At 42.7% G+C, this 23,686-nt stretch overlaps 1 protein-coding gene across 1 annotated transcript in view; it reads right to left on the minus strand.

The window, feature by feature from the left end:
* The window catches only part of Myo3b (myosin IIIB), a 222,622-nt gene that overhangs the window by 194,213 nt on the left and 4,723 nt on the right, over window positions 1–23,686 (minus strand). The window contains exons 5-12 of the mRNA XM_090343066.1: window positions 21,610–21,708; window positions 20,852–20,966; window positions 12,809–12,935; window positions 11,715–11,925; window positions 10,735–10,882; window positions 9,038–9,191; window positions 6,919–7,007; window positions 4,993–5,122 (exon numbers count right to left, since the gene is read on the minus strand). Of these exons, the coding sequence (XP_090199192.1) occupies window positions 4,993–5,122; window positions 6,919–7,007; window positions 9,038–9,191; window positions 10,735–10,882; window positions 11,715–11,925; window positions 12,809–12,935; window positions 20,852–20,966; window positions 21,610–21,708 (1,073 nt within the window). The remainder of the gene's footprint in view (window positions 1–4,992; window positions 5,123–6,918; window positions 7,008–9,037; window positions 9,192–10,734; window positions 10,883–11,714; window positions 11,926–12,808; window positions 12,936–20,851; window positions 20,967–21,609; window positions 21,709–23,686) is intronic.

The raw sequence follows: 23,686 nt of genomic DNA on the forward strand, positions 1-23,686 counted from the left end.
CACACACACACACACTATCTTTCTACATATTAGCAAAGAACAATTGAAGATATAAATATATCCAAGTCTCAAAAATTGGAATACTTAGGCATGATTCTAACAAAAGATAGAATCTGCAATGCTGAAAAAACACTGAATGATGAAATTAAAGAAGACTGAAGACACCATGCTCATTGATTGGAAAACTCAACATAGCCAGTTTTTTATTCCCAGTCCTGGGGCTTGAACTCAGGGCTTGGGCACTGTCCTTGGACATGTTTTGCTGAAAGCTAGTGCTCTACCACTTGAGCCACAGCACCACTTCCGGCTTTTTCTGCATATGTGGTCCTGGGGATCAAACCCAGGGCTTCGTGCATGCTAGGCGAGTACGCTACCACTAGGCCAAGCTCCTGGCCCAACATACCAATTCTTACTGATCTATATATTTCAAATTCCAGCAAAGACCAAGTAGAATAGCCCAAGTGGTAGTCTTACTAGTGTGAGGTCCCAAGTTCAAAGTGTAGGACCAACACCAGAATCCATCATCATCATCATCATCTCATGGAATTTTTTAAAGATACAGATAAATTGAAATTTTAAACTTACAATGTATATGTAATCACCAAGGAAAAGATTAAAGAGGAAGGAAGAACAGTACTTGAATGCAAGGCTTACTGTAAAGCTATACCAGTTGGTGAGTAAATGGTGGTTTCATGAATCGAGGGACCAGGCTTGCATATAAGAATCAACTGATTCGTCATAAAGGTACAAAAACAATTCAATGGAGAAGGAATAGTTACTTTAGGAAGTGGTTTTTGAACACACTTTGGGGGAAAATAAACTGCAACTTCAACCCTTATTTAAAAACAAACACCAATTCAAACAGGACTGTAGCTCTAGAGCAATAATATGAAAATATTTGTTCAGCATCTGTTTACATGCACATCTCCACACACAGACTCCCTGGCTACACCCTAGCTCTCACGAGTCAGTCTTTACCACCCTTACTCAAATTTCCCTTTCATCCTAGAGCGAGCCCACCCTGACTGCCTCTGGCAGCTCAGATCACCCCCCTACTCAGTAGCCAGCCACCCCTCTCCCCTCTTGCTTTCTTCTTAGATGCCCCTCCTCCTGCTTTGAGAGTCCTTCCTCTGTGCCCTATCCATGTAATCACCCCCTTCACCTCCCTCTGCCTTCCAGTTCTATTCACCCAGGGTTAGCCTGCCTCTTTACCACACTGACCAGTTTTCTCCATGGGGCCATTTTCTTCCCAGAAGCCTATCTTCTGTCATACTGAACAATGAGATTTCCTTGACTTTTTCTTCTGCTTTCACTTATATAGACATAATGCCTTTATTGTTCCACATATTAATTTAAAAACCTATTTCAAATGGACATTTTATCATTCTTGATGTATTTTTGGATATGGAACTCATTTGTCTCTGTTCTGGCTTAGAATTTCTTCTATTCCATTTAGAAGACACCTACGTATAGCACCATGTCTCCATTGATGCTAATACAGGATTTCTGGCTTTTTTGGTGGCTAATCGGAGATAAGAATCTCACAGGCTGGTGGGGGGGGCATGGTGGCTCACACCTCCTAGCTACTCAGGAGGCTGAGATCTGAGGATCAAGGTTCAAAGCCAGCCTGGGCACAAAAGGACATGAGACTCTTATCTCCAATTAACCTCTAGAGTGGGCCATGCCTTGAGCTGAAGAGCTCAGGGACAGCACCCAGGCCAAGTTCAAACCCATGTCAAGGGTTGAAGTTTCAATGCTAGCCTAGGCAGAAAAGTCCATGAGACTCTCTCCAATTAACCACCAAAAAGTCAGAAGTGGTATCATGGTTCAAGTGATAGAGCACCAGCCTGGAGATAAAAAAGCAACAGGAAAGGACCCAGCCATTATGTTCAAGCCCTAGTACACACACACGTGCACACACCACACACATCAAACCAAAACAAACAAAAAGCAGCATAATCACTGGGCGCTGGTGGCTCACACCTGGATCCTAGCTACTCAGGAGGCTGAGATCTGAGGACCACAGCTTGAAGCTACCCTGGGCAGGAAAGTTATCTAATTAACCATCAGAAAACTGAAGTGGAGCTGTGGTTCAAAGTCTTAAGCTAAAAAGCTCAGAGACAGGCCCTGAATTCAAGCCCAATGAACCGAAATAAAAACAGTCTATATTGGTGATCTATGAAATCTATAACAAAAGAAAACAAACAAAAATATAGATATGGAAAATTTTAAATTTTAGAAAATTAATGTTTTGACATTCCAGCACAGGGTATGCAATCCCTTTGAAACAAGTTTGTGGACAACTATCATTATACAGAGATAAATTAATACCTGCCCTGTTCTAGACAGAAAGTGAAGGCGAAGAAAGTTCTTGCTGCTTTATGGGACAGTTGTTACCACTGTAGTTCCTTAGAGCCTGACTAATGCTTTCTCACCAGAAGCTGTTCTGTATTTGTTAATCAAATGCATTTTACACGAGTACTTCCAGAAAAAGAAAACAGAATTGTGTTGTTAGTCTTGATGTTTCTGTGTGGCTCCTTAGTTATATTGAAAAGGTAGAGAGAAAGAAAACTTAGGATTTCAAAATCAATTATTCTGCACAACATGCATCTAACTCTAGGAATACAAAGGAGCTTGTCAAGATATCTACTTGTTCCCAATTTTTTAAATCCTTGTTCTCCTGAGTAGAGTAGAGAAAGGAAAGTAAATGTTCTCATCTTTTTGGAAGAAAATAAAGAAGATAGAAAAGAAAAATAGAAAAAAAAATACACATAAAAGAACATAAAGGGCTGGGAGTTTGGCCTACTGGTAGAGTGCTTGCCTAGCATGCATGAAGACCCGCATTTGATTCCTCGGTACCACATCCATAGAAAAAAGCCAGAAGTGCTGCTGAGGCTCAAGTGGTAGAGCTCTAGCCTTGAGAAAGTCTAAGGACAGTGTTCAGGCCCTGAGCTCAAGGGGGAAAAAAAATAATGCGGAATAAAAGAGGTGAAGGAAGGGAAAGGGGAAAAAAAGTGAAAAAGGGAAAAAGGGAAAAGGGGAAAGAGGAAAGGGGAAAGGGGAAAAGGGAAAGGGAAAAAGGCAAAAAGGGAAAAGGGAAAAAGGGAAAAAGGGAAAAGGGAAAAGGGAAGGGAAAAGGGAAAAGGGAAGGGAAAGGGAAAGGGAAAAGGAAAGGGAAAGGAAAGGCAAAGCAAAGCAAAATCCCTCTTTGTTCCACAACTCTGGAATTCTGGCAACCCTGGAAGAGACTGCCCCTTGCAAAGCCTTGCTTTCTGCATAGTGCCACCTAGTGGCCTTCACTATGAAATTGTTTCTATCTTGCCAAAGGTTGAAAATTTGGAGATTTCAGGTATAATGGATTAGACAAGTCATTATCTATGTTAATGTGAGAGTGTAAGTACCAGAGGAAGAGTTATTTGACTAGATTTTAGTATGTCCCTAAGTAATGGCCATGCCTGAGCATGCAGATGCCCTGAGGAAGAGCCTAGGCTCCTGAGTCACCACAGGCCAACCCTGCCCAGCCTGCCCAGGAGGTCCCTTGAGTTCCCAACAAGGATGTGGAGAGGAAGCAGGAGGGAAGCTTTCCCGTGGGCACCCTGCTACTAACTTTGTTTACAGAAGTACCTTGAAGAAAGCTAAGCTCCTGGCTTCACCCTCTCTCCCAAGGTTTATATCCAGTAGCTTTATTTTTCTTAGGCTTTGCATTACACTCCAGAGTGCTGAAAGTCAGAGCTGTAGTCACTCTTTTCTGGAACACAAAGGCCCTGTATCCATGACAAGGATTTAAAGAGGGATATAAGGAGAAGAAGAGAAACAATGAATGATGATAAAGAGATTCTTTTTTTAGCTGGGCATTAGTGGCCACACCTGTAATCCTAGTTACTCAGGAGGCTAAGATCTCAAAGCCAGCCAGGGCAGACAAGTCTGTGAGATTCCTATTTCTAGCTAAGTGGACCTGTAGCTCAAGAGGTAGAACTCTAGCTTTGAGCAAAATACCTCAGAGACAGCACCCAGGCCCTGAGGTCAAGACCCAGGACTGCACAGAGACAGACAGACAGATAGATAGTAGATACATACATACATACATACATGCATACATACATAGACAGACAGACAGAATATAGATAGTAGATTCTTCCCACTTCTTTTTTTAATTTTATCTTTTATCTTTTTATTTATTTATTTTTAATATATTTTATTGTAATTAATAGAAGGGTTACATTATATCCAGCAGATAGAAGGTGCATTACTTCACAAACATTGCTACCCTTTCTCATATTTTTGTCCCCATTTCCCTCCCTCCACCTCCTCCCCTCATCTTGCTTTTCCCCCTTCCCTATCCTATTTCAAATAAACATATATACACTATGACACCAGTTTTTGAAACCCTGTGGTAAATCAATCATTCAGTCTTGATAATTCACATGGGCAAAAATAGGATTCTTCATGTCAAGCTTTTAATACTGCATTTGCTTACTAATACTCTCCTTGCTGCAGAATGTCCTCCCACTTTTTCTAAGAAGCATACACACGTCTCTTCCAAACATTGTTTCAAAATCATAAATCCTGGCTACTAAAGCTGTGAGAATTTGCTGACCAGGCAAAGGCAGCCGGATCCCAGGTAAATCAAAGGTGCTTGTCCCATTTAGAATCCATTTGGCAAAACAGCAAAAATCTGTGAGTTCCTATGCTTGGCCTCGGTTTTGTCTCCTGGCATGAGGACTGACAGCAACTCCACAGGAGCTGACAGGAGGGAAGTTGGTTAGATGGTGGGCCAGGGTTGCTGACTAGGTGGGAAATTGAACCAAATAATCTCTGAGGAGCCACAGTCAGATAACCTTTGATTGGCTGTGCTCCCTTACTTAATGCCACACAGGAATTGAAATATTTTCCCCAATAATTCCAAGTGAGCTGAGGCTGATATTGACTGAGCCACAGACCGTGAAGCACTCCTGGTTTGCACAAGTCCCAGGGAGTCTGATTCCCAGGTACCTGTTTTGGTTAAAGGGATTGAGAAAAGTTGCTGGAGAAGCTTGTTTTCAGATGTTCTTAGGATTACAACCACGTCAGCAGGGAGTGTGTCTCTGTTTTTCTCAAGAACTCCAGAGGCATCATATAACACCTGTAACACAGACCACAAGCAGCAAATTAGCCAAGACAAACTCTGTCACCTGAGACACTGATCAGTGAATCATCTAGTCAGCCATCATCTTGATACATCTAAATCCAGAGCACCAGGTAAGTGCTAAGAGGAGTCATTTTTGACAATTCAGTTTATCTTGGCTTCTTGTCCATTTGTCTTTGAAGAAAACAATTCTGTCAGAGACATATCATATTAGAATAATGGTTCAAATATATGTTCACTACATGCAAAGCATTCATCCTATGCAACCAGTATTACTATCTCCATCCTGGGGAGGAGGAGAGGACAGCAGAGGACTCGAAAGAGGCTGAGTGGGGGTGGGTGGGCCTCACACCTGGCAGACAGGCTCCGTGCTCACCCCAGCTGCACTGACTCTTCACCCTAGGTACTCACAGGATCTGAGTATTCACTCAATGATGCTGAGCACTTTTTAATTCTCACAACACTGAAGATCCAGCTCAGAAAAACTTTAAAGACTGTTCTAAAGAGTCACTCCTATAACCCAATCTATTAAGGAGAAGGAGATCTGAAAACTGCAATTTGAAGTCAGCTCAGGCAGAATAGTCCATGAAGCTTTTGTCTCCAACTAACCACCAGAAATTGGAGCTATGGCTCAAGTGGTAGAGTTGTCAGGCTTCATTTTAAAAAAAAAAAAAAAAAAGGCTAAGCAAGAGCATAATGCCCTGAGTTCAAATACAAGTAATAGAACAAAAAAAAATCTCTTGTCTAAAAATACTTTTGAATGGCTGATGAATTCAGCAAAGGACACAGAGCAAGAAAGAGAAGGGATGAAGAGAGGTATGTAAATATACATGGAGTGTATGAAAGAACAAGATGGAAAGAGATGGAACAGGAAGAGGGCAGAGAGAATAGGGATCAAGGTAGGCATTGGTATCACAGACTCAAAGGACATTAATACCTAGCCAGACACTGGCGCTAAGATTAGTAAAGCAGTTAAACACAGACTAGTCTGCAGTTTCAACCAAGATCCAAAGTAGACTGCATCAAGTACTAGGTAGAGAGAAACGCAGTCCCCTCCTTGTATTGGAATGGATTTCTGTTCAATACCCAGTCAGGAAAAAATACCTTCAATGTCATAATATAGATATGATTGATAATGTGGACACATCCTGGATCAAGAAAATAGTCTCAAATGCATTTCATTGAACTCTTGTCTATTTTCTGAATTCAGGGCCTCAAAAAAATCCCACAGGAACCACTTGGTTCTCATAGGAGATACAAGAACATCAAGCTGTGTCTAGAAGACTAGAGAATTTCCTGGATCCACATGAATTCACTTCAGGAACATGAAATTGACACTAGAACTGGCTGCTTGAAAACTGGAGGTGCCCATTAGCAGTGCAAAGCTATAGCCCCTGGACTACAGAAAGGGTTCCTTTTCCATATGGCCATCTTTGGTGACCTGCAGGCATGTTTAAAGTGCTAAAAGATAGCCCTCCTGCCTCACCTCCCATCTCCAAATGACTTTAGTCTATGGATATTCACAGCAGCACACTGAGAAAGGCATAATGTGTTTTCTCTCTGGAGAGCTGTCAGCTCTAGGCCCACCTTCAGGTGACAAGCAGACGCCATCTCTGTGGGCTACCCCAGTGAGAAATTGCTTCTATGCCAGGAGCAGCAGCAGTGACAAAGTTTGGGAGTTAGGATTTGGATCAGGAAGAATTTGTTTTAAGGAAATGTACAAGCAATCCTGTGGGCAGCACTTTACAGTAAGGTGGACACTTAGGCCTGAGAGCTCCCCACCCCCAACTCACTTTTCCAGCGTAGTGCTCGATGCCAAAGCACAGTTCCACTCCTTTGGGTCTCCAGAAGAATTTGCAGCGCAGATTGTCTTCAAATTTATCTGTCAATTTTCATGTTGGAGAGTTAGAATGTGAATTTTTGGTTCTCTCAAACAAAAATATCCAGGCCAAGGACAGTAGCTCACATAGGTAATCTGAGCCACTGGGGAGACTAAAACCCAGAGGATTATGGCCCAATGGTAGCTGGGCAAAAAGTTTGTAAGAGCTCAGCTCAGCCAATAAAAATAGTCTTGGAATTCTACATAGCCAAGATAAAATGATGGCATTTGCAGAGAAGTGTATGAAATTAGAGCAAATCATGTTCAGTGAGATAAGCCAAGAATGGTATCCATAATATGTGGATATTAGATCCAAACAGTACAAGAGTGATGACTCAATATTTGGGTACCCAAAGTTATGGACATGGTCTTAGAGATAAAAACATAACTACATAGAAATAAAAATCTATGATGGGCTATATACTCTATAGACATATTGTTTTATTACATAGATTAATATGTATCTGTGACATATAAAAAGCTTAATTTTAATTATGTTCTAAAATCTATGTGCCAAGTGATTGTATATAGAGATTCCCTTCTTGAATATTTGACATTTGAAATATGATGTAAAAATCAATGGTAATAAAATCTTTAAAAAAAATATTCTCAGCATGGTGGCACATGCTTTTTGTCCGAGCTATGCAGCAAATGTAAATAGGAGGTCTGGGGAAAAAGTAAGAGCCTATATGAAGAATAACAAAAGCAGAAAGGGGCTAAAAGCATGGTTCAAGTAAGTGGTAGAGTTCACGCCTAACAAGACCCTGAACTCAAATCCCAGTACTGTCTAGATAAAAATAAGTAAAGAGGGGCTGGGAGTTTGGCCTAGTGGTTAAAGTGCTTGCCTAGCATGCACGAAGACCCGGGTTCGATTCCTTGGTACCACATACATAGAAAAAAGCCAGAAGTGGTGCTGAGGCTCAAGTGGTAGAGCTCTAGCCTTGAGAAAGTCCAAGGACAGTGCTCAGGCCCTGAGCTCAAGCCCAGGACTGGCAAAAAAAAAAAAATAAGTAAAGAAACCTCACCTCCCTACCTTGTACCACGAGAGATCCAGAAGAAGGGCTTATATGCTAGCCTGAATTATTGCTAACTTACCAGGATGGGGAAAGATCACTTGCTCAAGGGCAGGCCTGAACTTACCTTCATAGGTTGTGCCTTAAGTTGGCATGTTCTCTGTCTATCTCTAAAAACTATAAGAGCATGGACTCCATGCAGCTTAGGCCCTGTTGAGTAGTTACGGAGCTATGACTATTCCTAGGGGAAGCAGATGACCCTGATTGCTCCTCATTTGGGCAAATGGTGACATCATTACAAATCAAAGAAAACCACTGTGAATCCTAGTAATGAATTGCTCCCATTAGTCAACTTTCCTTCCAGGGCAAAGGTTTGAAGCTGTCTGCTTCTCCCTTGAAAGCAACTTTTGCATTGCCACAGGTCAGACTGGAGAGCCGGCAGGGTGTGAGGCCTTAAAGAGACATTTGCATGGGGACACTCCCCCCCCAGCCCCAAGTATCTTATAGTCTAGGTGAGAAGTGAATACCAGGCAAGATGGAAGAAGCCATCAGAGAAAGAACAGAGGGCTTTGGATACTCAAAGGTGTCCCATCACTATCACATAGTGATAGGAAAGGGGGGCCTGGAGAAGTTGTCCAAACAGTGGGAGACTGGAAACCAGGGGACCAGAAGGAATGAGAGGCACATGCAGGTGCAGGTGAAGATATGAAATGGAAGCACACAGAGGAAGGGAAGCAAAGTATTGGTTGTGAGAACTAAGGGAGAAAATACTGAAAAATTGTCAACATAGAGTAAGAGTTGTTGTGCCAGCAGGAATAGGGAGGAGAGGAGGGTTGGAGAATGGCAATGGGATTACTTTAAGCCACAAATTCTATGAAAATATTACAATTAATTAAAAATGTGAAAACCAGGGTGTAGACTTTTCCGGTCATCACATAGCCAGAGCACACAGGGTGAACTCATGAAAGCAGTCCCTCTGGGGACATGGGCACATGTTGTCTTCTTCCAGATGGTACCTACCAACCAGGGTCTGGTCCGTTGCCTGGGGAAATCGACTCTCCTCATCTAAGAGTGCGAGCAGGCCCAGGGGCTTCTGGAGGAACATGTCCAGGAGCGGACGGTTGTCCTCATACTCCACAAGAATGGCGTCAATGCCCTCATTCTGGTACTCCATCTGGAGGGAAACTGAAGGTCAGTCTCTCCATCCCCAAACTGGCCTGGGTACTACCAGGATAGTTGGGCCTGGATTTCCTGGGCCCAGCAACCTTGAACATGTGCAAGGGACAGGATGTGTTTTATTGATGTGTGTGTGTGTGTGTGTGTGTGTGTGTGTGTGTGTGTGTGTGTGTGTAAGAGAGAGAAAGAGAAAGTATATGTACTGGAGCTTGAACTCAGTGCTTGGCACTTTTACTTGGATTTATCTTTTGGTTAGTCATGGGGCTTGAACGCTGGGTCTGGGCACTGTTCCTAAGCCCTTCAGCTCAAGGTTAGTGCTCTACCACTTGAGCCACAGCTCCACTTCTGGTTTTCTGGTGGCTAACTGGAGATGAGAGTCTCACGGACTTTTGTGCCCAGGCTGGCTTTGCATAGCGATCCTCAGATCGCCTGACTAGCTAGGATTATGAGCATGAGCCACTGGATCCCGACTTGCTTGGATTTTTTATTCAAAGCCTGTGTCTACTACTGGAGCCATACCTCCACTTCTGGCTTTTTGATGGTGACTTAGAAATAAGAGTTTGCCCAGGCTAGCTTTGAACCACAGCTCTCAGTCTCCTGAGTAGCTAGGATTACAGATGTGAGCCACCAGTGCCTGACTTTTACGTGTACTTTAGTGTGACTTACAGATGGTCTGAGGCAGCTTGAACTAGCTAAAGCAATCTCCCAAAGACATGGAAATTCATAAGCCAGAATTTTTGAAAGAAAGGAAGGCAAGCAATTTTGTATTTTATCCTTGTTCTGTAAAAGAATCATTAAAATTTAGAAAACTGGAGTGAGAGAGAGAGAGAGAGAAAAAGAGAGAGAGAGAGAGAGCTCAGCTTTGCCAGGGAGGAAAATAAAAGGCTACCAGACTGAAGGAAAGCTAGGTTTTACACAGCTGAGAAAGGAGAAGAGCCCAGATCCTGTGGAAACTGGAGGCAACTTTGTGTTTATGTGTTCCCAGGGTACTGCCTGCTCCCATCTGACTCTGCTGCTTAGGTGGATGTGACAGAGAGGGAGCCCTCATCTGTGTCTCCACCACCTCCTGAGCATGAGGCTCAGAAGGCAAGATTTTCACTGCTAGAAATCCAAGAACATATCCTAGACATCTTACGGATTCCTCTCCAGTTACTGAGATGTCTGGTGTAGAGATAGGAATAAGACATGGCTTTGGTAGGTGCTAAGAGCCTATGTCCTCAATTCAAGCTTACCTTGTGTCATTATGGACCCCGTCACTCATATTATGAATGAACATGGAAAGAAAGAAAGCACTCTGGGCAATTCACATAGAAAAATTTCAAAGTAAGATTTCAATAACTGGCTTATCACCAGCTCCACTCAAGTGGAAAAAAAATCAGGACTTTTTTTTTTTCCAGACTAAATTTAGATGGTTCATTCTGACAGGACTAAACCACCAGTGGTTACACCTTGTCAGCCTAGGAGAGTTTTTACCTCCCACCGTGGGTCCCTCAGAGACCCATTCCCCCACCGGCTTCAGTCACCTGCAGAGCTCCCATTACCTGCTCAAGTGCAAACACGTGCTGATTGAAGTAGTACTGGATTTGTTCGTTGGCGATGTTTATGCAGAGCTGCTCAAAGGAATTTCTCTGAAAGTTCTCAAACCCGAATATATCCAAGATCCCCACATTCATTCCATCTTCAGCACTACTGCGTGAGAGGGATTAGATGACTTAGTCTTTAGGAGATGCAACAGCCATCTCAAGCGGACAGGCTCCTGAGCATCCCTCACCGCCCGGGCTTACCTCCCCCTCCCTCCAGGAAGTGCTGCTTCTTGTCACCTCCAAGGCAAGAGGAAGTGTTTATCTTATGCCTTTTTTGCCTTGTATCCTTCAACAGTATACTTTAAAAAAAAAAAAAAGCATAATCCTTTAAAATCTTACTTAGAGCCAGACAGATATACTAGTGTACACTTGTCATTCCAGTACTTAGGGAGCTGAGACAGAGGGATCATGAGTTAGAGGCCTGCCTCAAAAAGAAACAAAGTCAGAAGCTCCATGCATGAATGAAGGGGCCTTGGCTTTTGCCTACACATCCTTCCATCTACCTAACTAGCGAGGCCACTCTTCGGAGTCTAATGTGTCCATTCTTTCACAGCAAAGGAAATCAGTGATCAGGAAAGAAAACGTATGTGTTAGCACTTGTCATGGCCTGTCCCATTTAATTCTAAAGTGTCATGTGAAGGATCTATTCTGTGGCTTAGAACATGTGGCTGATTAAGCTGTTAGTTTGGATGTGGATCTGGTTTATTCCGCTCTGGCTGGTTCCTCTCTTAAATACACCACTTGACTGGCTCCACCCATCATTCTCGGCTCAGAGACAGCACTTCCGTACTCCCAATCCTCCTGCCACTTTTCAAGGTGAGAGCCTGAGAACTTTGCTAAAGAAAACCCTAGCTAAGTACAAGTCCTTCCTCTTGCAGGCTGTAGAAGACACGGGTGGAGGACAGCCCTCCGAGGCCTCTGCTCTCCCAGGCACTTGCCATATGTTTTTGTCTGGCTGCAGGAGAGTATTGATGCGATTGACCATCCAGCTGAAGAGTCGGCCGTACAGGGCTTTGGACATGGCATCTCGGACATCCGCAGCCCTGTCCACCGTGTTGGCCCGAACAATGGTCTCCCCTCTGGCGACCACACAGTGGGATGTGAGGGCCTCCCGCAGCTCCCCAGGGCTGATGCAGAGAACTGAGGCAGCTGTAACACAGAGTGAGGATGATACTGGGAACGAGGCCTTTCCCTCAGTCAGTCAGTCCTGGAGCTAGGACTTCAAAGTCAAGATAAGCAAAACCAGTCCTTTCACCCCAAGACACTTGCAGCCTGCTGGAGGGAAAAAAGGTCCCATTGTGCTCTGAGAGTTCTTCACAAGTGGTGGCCTTTTTTTTTAAGTAGGGGGTGGTAGTCAGTGGCTCGAGCCTACAATCCTAACTACTCAAGAGGCTGAGATCTGAGTCATAGTTCAAACCACAGGCAGGAAAGTCACTAAGATGCTTATCTCCAATTACCCACCAAAACGGAGAGAAATGGAGCTAGTAGTGGTAGAACACCAGTGATGAATGAAAAAGGTAAGGGAGTAGAGCTCAGTCACACACAAAAAAAATGGACCCCAAATGATTTAATTATAGTAAAACCTTTTTGGGGTTGACCTCTACTGCTTTTAGTCTTTTTCTTTATGTGTAGCTATTGGAGTTTGAACTCAGGTCCGCTGCTTGCTTGGCTATCTGGCTTGGGGCAGGGGGTGGGGGGAGCTACTTCACCTCTTGAAGCAAGTCTCTAGCACTTTAAGTTGGTTATGTGATTATCTTTCTCCAATTAGTTTCAGAAGCAATTGGTGGGAGAGCTACTGCCCACAGTTGTTCTGCCATATTATCTTATGTACAAGAACACCTATTTGCAGCTTTCAAAAGAACTGCCACTTCACAGGACATCTTTTGGGATAGTTAAAATAGTTAGTGAAAACATCCAGAGCAGTAAAATGAATGGCCACGGCTGCATTGTATTCTACAGATTCTTGGAAAATTACCAGAGTGAAAGAAATATGTACTATGACAGCACAGAGCACAAGGAAGCAAATCATTACCATTCTCCAAAGCTTCCTCATTGGGCACCTGACTCCTGTCGATTTGGTGTTGAGAGGAAATAGCTGCAAACTCAATGTTCCCAATATTCAAAATCCCAGCCAGAATTCTGTACACCGAGTTCACCTCCTGAAAGGCAAATTAGAAGCCATGTTTGAAGGTCATTGCCAAATGAACCAATGAGTCACCAGCCCTGTGGTGGGAAGTATTCGTTTTCCATCAGTCTATTCTCAGAACTCCCAACCTCCTTTGCAGTTAGGGGTGGTGACATGAGTATGTTTTAACAGTGGAGCAAGGGTGGAAGGAGGTGGGCTTCCTGAGGTCCCAGGCTCCATGGGCGTGAGTAAGCCATCTCCACACCTTTCTGATCATTTTTGCCAGCTGGAACTCCCAGCAATCTGACCTTAAACATGTCATTGATGAGGATGCTAGAAACCAATGATGGATTGCATGGAACCGTTCTGTAACCCGAACCTCATTCCTTGGAAACACGATGTAAGAAGGGGCTGATATTCTTTGTTTTTTATTTGTTTGGTTTTTTTGCAGGGGAGTCCTAGGGCTCAAACTCAGATCCTGGGTATTATCCATGAGCTTTATTTCCCCTCAAACCTAGTGCCTTACCACTTGAGCCACAACACCATCTCCAGCTTTTTGGCTAACTGGAGCTAAGAGTCTCATTGACTTTCATCCCTGCGCTAGCTTTGAACCATGATTCTCAGATTTCAGCCCATTAAATAGCTAGGATTACTTCCAGAACCCAGCTGTGTTAACCCCTAAGTTGAGATATGGCCTATTCTTTGCAATAAAAAAAATAGATGTACTCTTCACTTCTACAGATGTAATTTTTCTGAACTGATGGCTTGCTAGGACATCTGAGGTATAGATGATATAGTACACAGTGATAAATGAAGTCATTAGAAATCACATGTGATGTTGTACACAGTAAAACATACATTTGGCCCTTGTCTCTACTTCCTGAACCAAAAGCTTCTGAAAATCCATGCAATCATTTGGATGATTAAAGTGTTGTTATTGGTACCTTTCAATCATTTCTGAATTTATGCTAATAAACACTGTGAGCCTCTAGACTGAATTGAGCTGGTTGGTTAAGGAGGAGCCAATCATGTAACTGAGGGATTGGACCTTTCAGCTCTCCATCTTGCCCAACTCTGGAGAGGAGAGATGTGCTAGAAATGGAGGCAATCATCAAAGGCCAGCAATTAATCGATCATGTGTATGCAATGGAAAACCCTTAAGCAATGGAATTAGTGAATAAATGAAAGTGCTGGGAGGTGTGGTGCCCAGAGTGTGTGGAAGCTTTGAGCTCCTTCCCACCAATGCCCTGTGCCATTTTCCATTATTCTTCATAAGGAATCTGTAACCATAAGTGAAGTCTTTTTCTGTGAGTTGTATGCAATTATCAAGTATGGGAGAGGTCGGAAGCACAAAAGGACCAGGCACCAAGGGTTCATGCCAAAGGAAATTGAGACCTGGACAATGAAGGTGCCAAGCCAGCCAGGGTAGAAAAGTCTCCAAAACAATGCCCCAAAAGCCTGGCTGGAGAGAGCCAAATAACTGCTAGGCCTTGAGTTCAAACCCCACACACACAAAGAAGAAAAGAAGAGGAGGAGGAAGGAGATGGAAGAGGAGGAGGAGGAAGGAGGAAGGAGGATGGAGGAAGAAGAAGGACAAGGAGAAAGAAGAAAGGGAAGAGGAGAAGGAAGAGAGGAGGAGGAGAAGGAGGAGGAGGAGGAGGAGGAGGAAGAGGAGAAGAGGAGGAGAGGAGGAAGAAGAAAAGGAGGGAAAGGAAGAGGAGATAGTTGTGACTTTAGACTTGGGGATAGTGTCCAAAGTAGAGAAGACTGAGTCCTTAAATCATGAAATCTAATATTGATGCTGGATAAATAGAATAAAAAGTGAATTGTAGGTCATTCATTTGCTGCCAGAGAATTAATTGGTGGAGGGGAGCCATATTGGATGTCAGAAATGTGAGTGAAATTATTTCAGATTATCTAAGACCTGTTTTTTTAATTGAAAGTGGAATATGTTTCACTAATGGTTTTTAAATTTTAGGCTGACCACTGTAGCTCATGCTTATTATCCTGGTTACATTGAGAAGATTGTTGTTCAAGGTCAGCCTAGACAAAAAGTTACTCAGACTCCCAACTCAATCAATAATTTGTGTGTGGATGTGGTGGTACATTTGCTGTTTCAGTGTAGGAGATAGGAAGGGGAAGGGTGTTTCAAATCAGTTAAGTCCTGGACAAAAATGCAAGACCCTACAACAAAAGGGCATGCATGGGGTTTCACTAAAGTGGAAGAGTACCTGCCTAGCAAGCTGGAGGTTTTGAGTTCAAACCCTAGTACTATCACACACAAAAATGTATATTTGTTTAAAATTTTTGTTTTCTATAAATGAAACAGCAAAATATCTAACCAAGAAACCTCCACATTATTTTTGCTTATAGATGGAGAAAAATATTTGCACACAAAAATACTCAAGCAGGTTACTTGGTCTAGTGTTACAGAGAGCAGCAGTCTAATAGGAAGTATCATTTAATCACCGATAAAGCATTCCTCCTCCCCCCCCCCACACACACACATACAACGGAGCTCAGTAAAACTAAAAGCCTGGCGACAGTGACACCTGCTGGATACCTGATAATGTTACCAAGACAAATGAGGATTCTAAGCTGGCCTTCTAGTATAGATAAATATTGTTCTTCCAGCTTCTAAATCAAGGGCAAGATGTCATGTTTCTGACTTCAAGAATCACTGTTTAATCACACAACTTTAAAGTGGCTATGGAGAACACCTACCAAATGGGTTTTCTGGGACTCGCCTGGATGTAACATGACAGCTGCTCATTACCTTGATCAATACAGTGTGAGGCAGGCTGAATACATCAAGCATTCCCACTGAGCGGAGAGGGGGAACAGACTATAGCAAGCTCTGCATCTGCTATCTCTATATCCAGTTAACTCCAGAGGGAATAACAATAATAATAATAATATCAGCCTCTGTACTTAGGGGGACCAGGAATTTCCTCTAATTAAATTATGTACAGAGCCAGGTGCTGGAAGCTCTCATCTGTAATCCCAGCTACTCAGGAGGCTGAGATCTGAGAATCACAGTTTGAAGTTAGCGCAGGTAAGGAAGTTTATGAGACTATTATCTCCAATTACCACCAGAAAACCAGAAGCTAACACTATGGGTCAAATGTGGTAGAGTTCAGACACGCAGCCCACACTTCAAGTTCAAGCCCCTCAACAACAACAACAAAAACATGCCAAGGCTTTTCAGATGTTCCCATAAAAGACAAGGAACCTCTCAATAAAGACTGTGCAACATTTCAGCACTAGGACCATGAACTCTTCCAAAAATGGTGGTCAAACCCTGTCCTTAGGACCAGCATCTTGCCATTGCTTTTCTGCCAACTGAGGTGATGCCCAGATAGGCAATGAAAATGGAAAACTACCTGCGGACTTCAGTGAAAACTTTTCAGTTTAAACACATGCATCACTAAAGTTGATGGTGGCTTCAGTACCCTCTCCTGCTTCACTGAAGGGAGATAAGGACCCCAGCTTCACAAGTACATTCCTGGGCTATCCCCCATTTGTCTCCCTACCTTTGGGTTAATTCTTCCCTGATGTAGGAACTTACATCCCGTCATGATGACTAGGTCTGTGGCATACATGTAATCATATGTTCTTCTTTAAGATTACTTCCACATTCCCCAAACTTCTTGATCAGATTTGTCTTTAATTCTTCCCATAAACACCCTTAGAAAATTCTCACCTTCTTTATCTCTCTCATCTCTAGCTATGGAGTCTCTGAAATCTCTACCTGTCCTATAGAAAAGTTATCTATTTCCTACTATATTCTAACTTTCTCCCCATTATTGTTGTTGAAGGTACTATGGTTTGAACTCATGGCTTGCTAGGAAGGCATTCTGCTGCTTCAGCCATTCCCCCAGCCCTTCAACTTTAATATGACAAAATGGAATAATCTCACTGTGAATGCGATATGTGATCAAAAAGACTTAACAAGGCCTCCAAGTTATCTCAGTGTGCTGTTGATGAACATGAACTCAGTCTGGCCACCTATCAGCAAACGTGGGGAGAATGTTTCCATTGAAGGCCCACTGCAGGATGGATGGCCTTTGCTCCTCTTTCCCAGAAGGCATTTCTTTACTGATGTAAGTGGCTCCTAAACCATGTGGAGGCTGAGGTGAAGATTAAGTAGGACCTAGTACTGTTTCTGCAGAATCAGCCTGGCCTGGCTGCAAGGCATGTCAGACCCTTGTCTTTCTTGTGCCTTCCCAGGAATTGACTGCCCACCCCAGTACCTACTCACTCTTTGCTGTAAGTGACTTCTGTGGGCTCATCAGTACTTCCCTCAGCACTGCACTTAGATTAGCTGAAGATTTCAATATGCTTTCTCCATTGCCTAGACTCATGGCATTTGCCATCTTAAAATCCAACAGTAATCCACTTTCTGTCATGAAGACATTTGAAACCTTAAGACCCCATATTATATCTCGACAGATCATTCTTCCTCTGTCCAGCACTATTCTTTTGATTCATAGTCTATTTTGAAGAGAGAGAGGTTTTATCTTGAATTTAAAGACTTCTTTTTGCCCCCAAAGATCTACAATGGGTGTCCAATTATGACCATTCTCCATAGTTACAAGTCAATGTACACAACGTGTTATGAGAATTCCTACACCAGCAACAAGCATCACACTCAACAAAAGAAAACACTATGGCTTCCTTTCAGGCGTAGAAGTAGAAATGCACTGACATTTACAACTAGCTCAAAGCATAAATTCTCTAGGCCCCTTGCAAGAAGCCATCACTGCCAGTGGAAGAGGCTCCCTCCACTAGGGGAATTTCTTTGCGATCAACTCAGGTTCAAATGCTCCTTCCATTTCTTTTGGCTGCTGTCCAAAAACCAGAATTCATCCCAGAGTCCTGGATAATACTTGCTACTCAAAAGTTTACTGCAAGGATTTGGGAAAAACTTAAGGAATTGCTACAGGGAACTAATGACCTTCTAAGAAAAGACAGGAAATCAAATATTGATTGAACTGACAAGTTCTTTCAAGCTGTGTATAGAAATTTCTGCCCAGAAAAACCTAAGAGAAACTTCTGTCCCATCAGCTATTTGGCATTTGCTGCCTCACTTCATTCAGTCCATTGGATTTTTCTGAAATTAGTTGCATTATGTGACTTTACGAACACAAAATGAACTAAGTTAGTTCCTCCAAACAGGTTGTCTGCAGAGATTTAACCACAAAAGTTAGGGTCAGGGGAATAAGGCATAAGCTTCTTCCTTTCATTTCCAAGTTTGGTTTGTTTCCATTATGAATTAAGATGATTGATGGTGAAGATACTCACGAAGACATAGCATCACTTTTCCATGACTTAGGGAAACACTCTAGACCAGGCACAAATGAAGAATCCCCATGATATTTTTCATTTCTTTCATTATTCATTTACATAGTTACTTTTTCATTTCCTTCAATTGAACTTTCTCCATAGGAGTTAGGAATGTCTTATTTCAAGGATATTTATGTAGAACACTTCATTTCTTCTGCTCTGAAGTATATGATTTTGAAGCAGATAGCATCTGTGTTATTATTGGCATCTCATTTCCATTATTAGAATAGCAGCATTAGACTTGCATCTAGAGTGAGGACCAATCTCTCCCCAGCATTCAGTAACTCACTGTATTCACTGAAAGTGAAATATCATCAACCTTGCTGACTTCCCTGTGGCTTCTTAACCTTTTAAATGTCCTTTAACAGCATTGTAACCTGTTTAACTCCTCTCTTCTAAGTAACCAAAGAAAATGTACTTCTATTTTTATCTGACCTTTGGGATTTTCTACTGTCTGTCAGTTTAAAGTCTGAGGGAAGCCAACAGAGAAAATTAACAGTTAGCTAGAAAAAGAAAGGTATTATTATGGCTAAAATTAACTATGCTAGGGAAGAAAGGACTAGCCAAACTCATTGGGTTACAGAAGCAATCCTTTATCCACAGAGGCTGTCTCAAGGTAACTAGAATGTTTTGTAATCTAATTCTGTAAGATTAAACCCTCATACCTACTTCCTAATCATTCACACCTTATTTTAGGAAAAAACACACCAAAAATATCTATAGCTTTTACACAAAATTGATAACACTTCTGGCTTAAGCCCAGAGACTGTGATATAATGTATCACAGTATAATATCTCAGCCTAGGGTCATAAATATTGTCTGACACTACTAGCCTATATTTAATAGAGACAGCTGTATTGAGAATGATAAAAGTAGTACAAGGTAGCCAGTACTGGTGCCTCACAACTGTAATTGTAGTTACTCAGGAGGCTAAGAGCTAAGGATTGAGGTTTAAAGCCAGCCCAAGCAGGAGAGTCTGGGAGGGAGGGAGGGTCATGGGGCTTGAACTTGGCCTGGACACTGTCCTTGAGCTTTACAACTCAAGGCTACTGCCCTACCCTTGAGCCAAGCCCCACTTCCCATTTTCTAGAGGTTAATTGGAGATAAGAGTCTCAGGTCCTTTTGTGCCTGGGCTGGCTTTGAACCTTGATCCTCAGATCTCAGCCTCCTGAGTAGCTAGGATTGTGAGACTCTTATCTCCAGTTAACCACCAAAAAGACAGAAGTAGAGCTGTTGCTCAAAGTAGTAGAGGCGGGCCCTGAGTAAAGAAGCTCAGGGGCCGGGAGTTGGCCTAGTGGTAGAGTGGTTGCCTAGCATGCATGAAGACCCGGGTTCGATTCCTTGGTACCACATACATAGAAAAAAGGCAGAAATGGTGCTGAGGCTCAAGTGGTAAAGCTCTAGCCTTGAGAAAGTCCAAGGACAGTGCTCAGGCCCTGAGTTCAAGCCCCAGGATGGACCACCCCCCCAAAAAAAGTAGTACAAGGCTTAAGAGTCATAGTTAATAAAGTGGAACTGCACCAAAAAAAGTGGCACAAAGGTATACAGGAAAGTTAAGAGAGTTTTAAGTGATGGGTCTTCGTACCCAAAACAATACTTGCACAAATTGCACAAACATAATCCTGCGGTTTGAATGTAATCTCCACATGCCTGTACTAGTGTTCACAATTTGTTTTTGTTTAATAATGTTTGTTTGTTTTTACCAGCCCTGGTGCTTGAACTCAGTGCCTGAGCACTGTCCTTGGGCATTCTCAAGATTAGAGCTCAACCACTTGAGCCATAGCCCCACTTCTAGCTTTTTCAATACATGTGGTACCGAAGAATCAAGCTGGTCTCCGTGCATGCTAGGCAAGCACTCTACCACTAGGCCATCCTCCCAGCCCTTGTTTGTTTGTTTGTGTGTTTGTTTGTTTATTTGTGTCAATACTGGGGCTTGAATTCAGGGTCCTTCCACTCTTGTTTGGCTTTATCCTCTCAAGCCTGGTGCTCTATCACTTAAATCATAACTCCACTTCTGGGTTTTTGCTGGTTAGAGTCTGCCAACGGTGGCTTTCAACTGGGATCCTCTCTGCTCTCTTGCAAAGCTAGGATTACAGGAATAAGCTACTGGTGCCCAGCACAACTGTTTAATGATTAAGATGACCTCAAATCAGAAAAGGACAGGTCTGTTTTGGTATTTTGTGATTAAAATGGTGAATTAATGACAGTTCCTAGGCTCATGATTCTTATATCCATGCTTTTCTTGGGCATCTTGTTACAATGCCAGTTTTTTTTCATATATTTTTATTGTAATTAATAGAAGGGTTACATGATATTTGCCAGATAGAAGGTGCATTAATTCACATACATTGATACCCTTTCACATTTACAATGCCAGTTCTATTGGGCCATTCATGGATGAAGGAGAAAGTGTGTTTGAACCATCACTCAGGTGATGACAAAGCCTCTTGACCTTTGACCCACATTTTGAGTAGCAAGACTTTATCTCATGACCAACATGGCACTGAAAAGTTCATACATTGCCCTAAGTTAGAACAGGTGAGTCTTTACTCACGTTCATCTAACTTACTTGAGTTTCTCTTTGTCTCTTGGCAGTCACTTACCTTATCTGTGAACCCAATAATCCTGAAGCAATGATGAATTGCTTCAAACTGTCTTCTGTAAGACTCCTTGGAAGTTATGTCGAGCATGACTCTCCCCGTTTCACCAGCTATGTACCTAAGTGAAATGGAAAGGACCAAGCACAGTGAGTGCTCACGTGGAACTCAGCCCGTAAGACGCCAGAGCAGGTAGCACTTGGGTTCTCTCTTTGCAAGGACATTTTTTACAGTCTAATACAGGGGTGGGACTGGAATGGAGGTATACATGGAAGAAGAAAAGGGTTACAGATGAGTGTGTATGTGTGTGTGTGTGCGTGCGTGCGTGCGTGCGTGCGTGCATGCATGCGCGCCAATACTTGAACTCAGAGCCTAGAGCTCTAGCTTGGCTTTTTCCACTCAAGCTCTATCACTGAAGCCACACCTCCACTTTTGGTTATTTGCTGTGTAATTGGAAATAAGAGTTTCATGGACTTTTCTGCCTGCATTGGCTTTGAACCTGGGTCCTCAGATTTCAGCCTCCTGAGGAGTGCACAACCGTGAGCTATTGTATCCAGCTGCAGCAGAAATATCCTCCTAGAAAATGCAAATGGTCTAGATATAGTTTCTAGCACCTTATCTTGCATACTTAAATTAAACAGACTGTGAGTTTTCTGATAGGAAAACAGCTCCATTTACTCCCAAATGTGTCAATTGCTAATTGCACATTCATTCACAATTAACAAGCAAAACCCCTGAGCAAGTGGCTTTAACACAAAACTTACTTAGGAGGCTTTTCCTCAGGAAGTTTCAACTCTGAGAGCTTCTTCTGGTGATAAAGACCAGCATAAATATAGTAAAATATGTGAAAATTTTTCTCTCCCCTGGAAAAAAAAAAGAGAATGAAGCTTTATTAATACCATGTTCTGAGTTTCCCTAGAAATTGCCTAAGTAAGTTACATCATTTCTTTTCTGGGCTAAGAAATGATTCCATAGCAGATTTACTATGGAGTGCTTGCCTAGCATGCATGAACACTGGGGTTCAATTCCTCAGTAGCACATACATAGAAAAAAGCCGGAAATGGTGCTGAGGCTCAAGTGGTAGAGCTCCAGCCTTGAGAAAGTCCAAGGACAGTGCTCAGGCCCCAAGGTCAAGCCCAGGACTGGCAAAAAAAAAAAAAAGTGATAGAATTAGTGGAGTAACTGTCATAATCCTGTATTCTTAAACAATTGTCTTCACTGTAAGCAGGGGTGTTAGAGAATGGAGACTGTATCTGTGCATATGGCCTCTGTTGAAAGCCCCTGCTACTTCAGAATGACCTCCCACTGCTCCCATAGCTGACCTCTCCCAGTTTTATATGCATGCAGGTACCATCCTGGCCACTGTTATTTCAGATAGGAGCTGAAAAGAGCTACAAATAGAAGTTAAAATCAACACTGCTAGCAATGAAAGCAGTACATAGCCATCAGCCACGTGGGTGGAAAGAAAGCCAGTGTGAAGAGGTGGGCAAGCAGCCAGGGCAACCCATGCAGGCCTTGGAAGGCCAGAACAAAAATGAGTTGATGAAGCAATTAGAATTCTCTAAAATGTTTGAAACAGGAGTTAAGTGCACTGAAAGTGTGACATAAACAGATTATGGTGAGAAAAATACAGACTGTCCAGTTGCAGCATAAGACAGAAGGGAAAAGTAACATAGATTCAAGGGATCTGGTAGGAGGTCCAGGTGAGGAGCAAGTAGACCTGAACAGTGGATTGGCAGTGGTAATGAAGAGCAAGAAAGGGTCAGGGATAAGTCATAAGCTTCTTCCTTCCATTTCCAAGTTTGCTTTGTTTCCTATGCTTGCTATGAATTAATATGAGACACGGTGATGATGCAAAGACATAGCATTGCACACTCCTAGGACTTAGGGAAACAGACTAGACCAGGCATGTATGTATATATGCATGCATGTATGTATGTATGTATGTATGTATGTATGTATGTATATATATATATTAGAGAAGTGACCTAAAGGCCAGGAGGGTGGCCTAGTGGTAAGCAATGAAACCCTGGGTTCAATTCCCCAGGACCACATACACAAAAAAAGCCAGAAGTGGCACTGTGGCTCAAGTGGCAGAGGGCTAGCCTTAAGCAAAAAGTGTCTAAGGACAGTGCCCAGGTCCTGAGTTCAAGACCCAGGACTGGCAAAAAGAAAAAAAAGAAAAGGAAATAACCTAAGGAATATCCCAGTGGACAGAAAGAGGATGGAAGATGGAATCTGCCTGCTAGGATCCCAGTGTCAGTATCGAGGGATGATGGTGCCATTCGCAGAAGAAGCACGCGGTACCCTGGGTAAAAACATGGCTTGTTCTCTAACATTCTACTCAGTGAGCAAGCATTAACTGATCTTATCTTGACTGTGTGTGTGTGTGTGTGTGTGTGTGTGTGTGCTCACATGTGCGTGAATGCATGTGTGCATGCATGCATGCACGCCATACTGGGGCTTAGACTCTGGATAGGGTGGATAGACACTGTCTCTTAGCTCATTTTTTTTTAAATCAAGGCTTGTGTTCTACCTCTTGAGCCACAGGTCCACTTCTGATTAATTAGAAATAAAACTATAACAGATTTTTCTACGTAGGCTGGTCTTGAGCCATAATCATAATACCTTAGCCTCCTGAGTAGCTTTGACTACAGATGTGAGGCACTGTTACCTTATTACTTTCCCATATTTTATTGCAGATCTCTCTCCTCCAAGATTTTCCTGCTAACATTTAGCCTATACTCAATTTAAAAGAATTCTCATATTCTCTCTCTCTCTCTCTCTCTCTCTCTCTCTCTCTCTCTCTCTCTCTCTCTCTCTCTCTCTCTCTCTCTTTCT

This window comes from Megascapheus bottae, chromosome 12 (genome assembly GCF_031878675.1).
Source record: "Megascapheus bottae isolate mThoBot1 chromosome 12, mThoBot2.hap1, whole genome shotgun sequence".
Taxonomy (NCBI): Eukaryota; Metazoa; Chordata; class Mammalia; order Rodentia; family Geomyidae; genus Megascapheus; species Megascapheus bottae.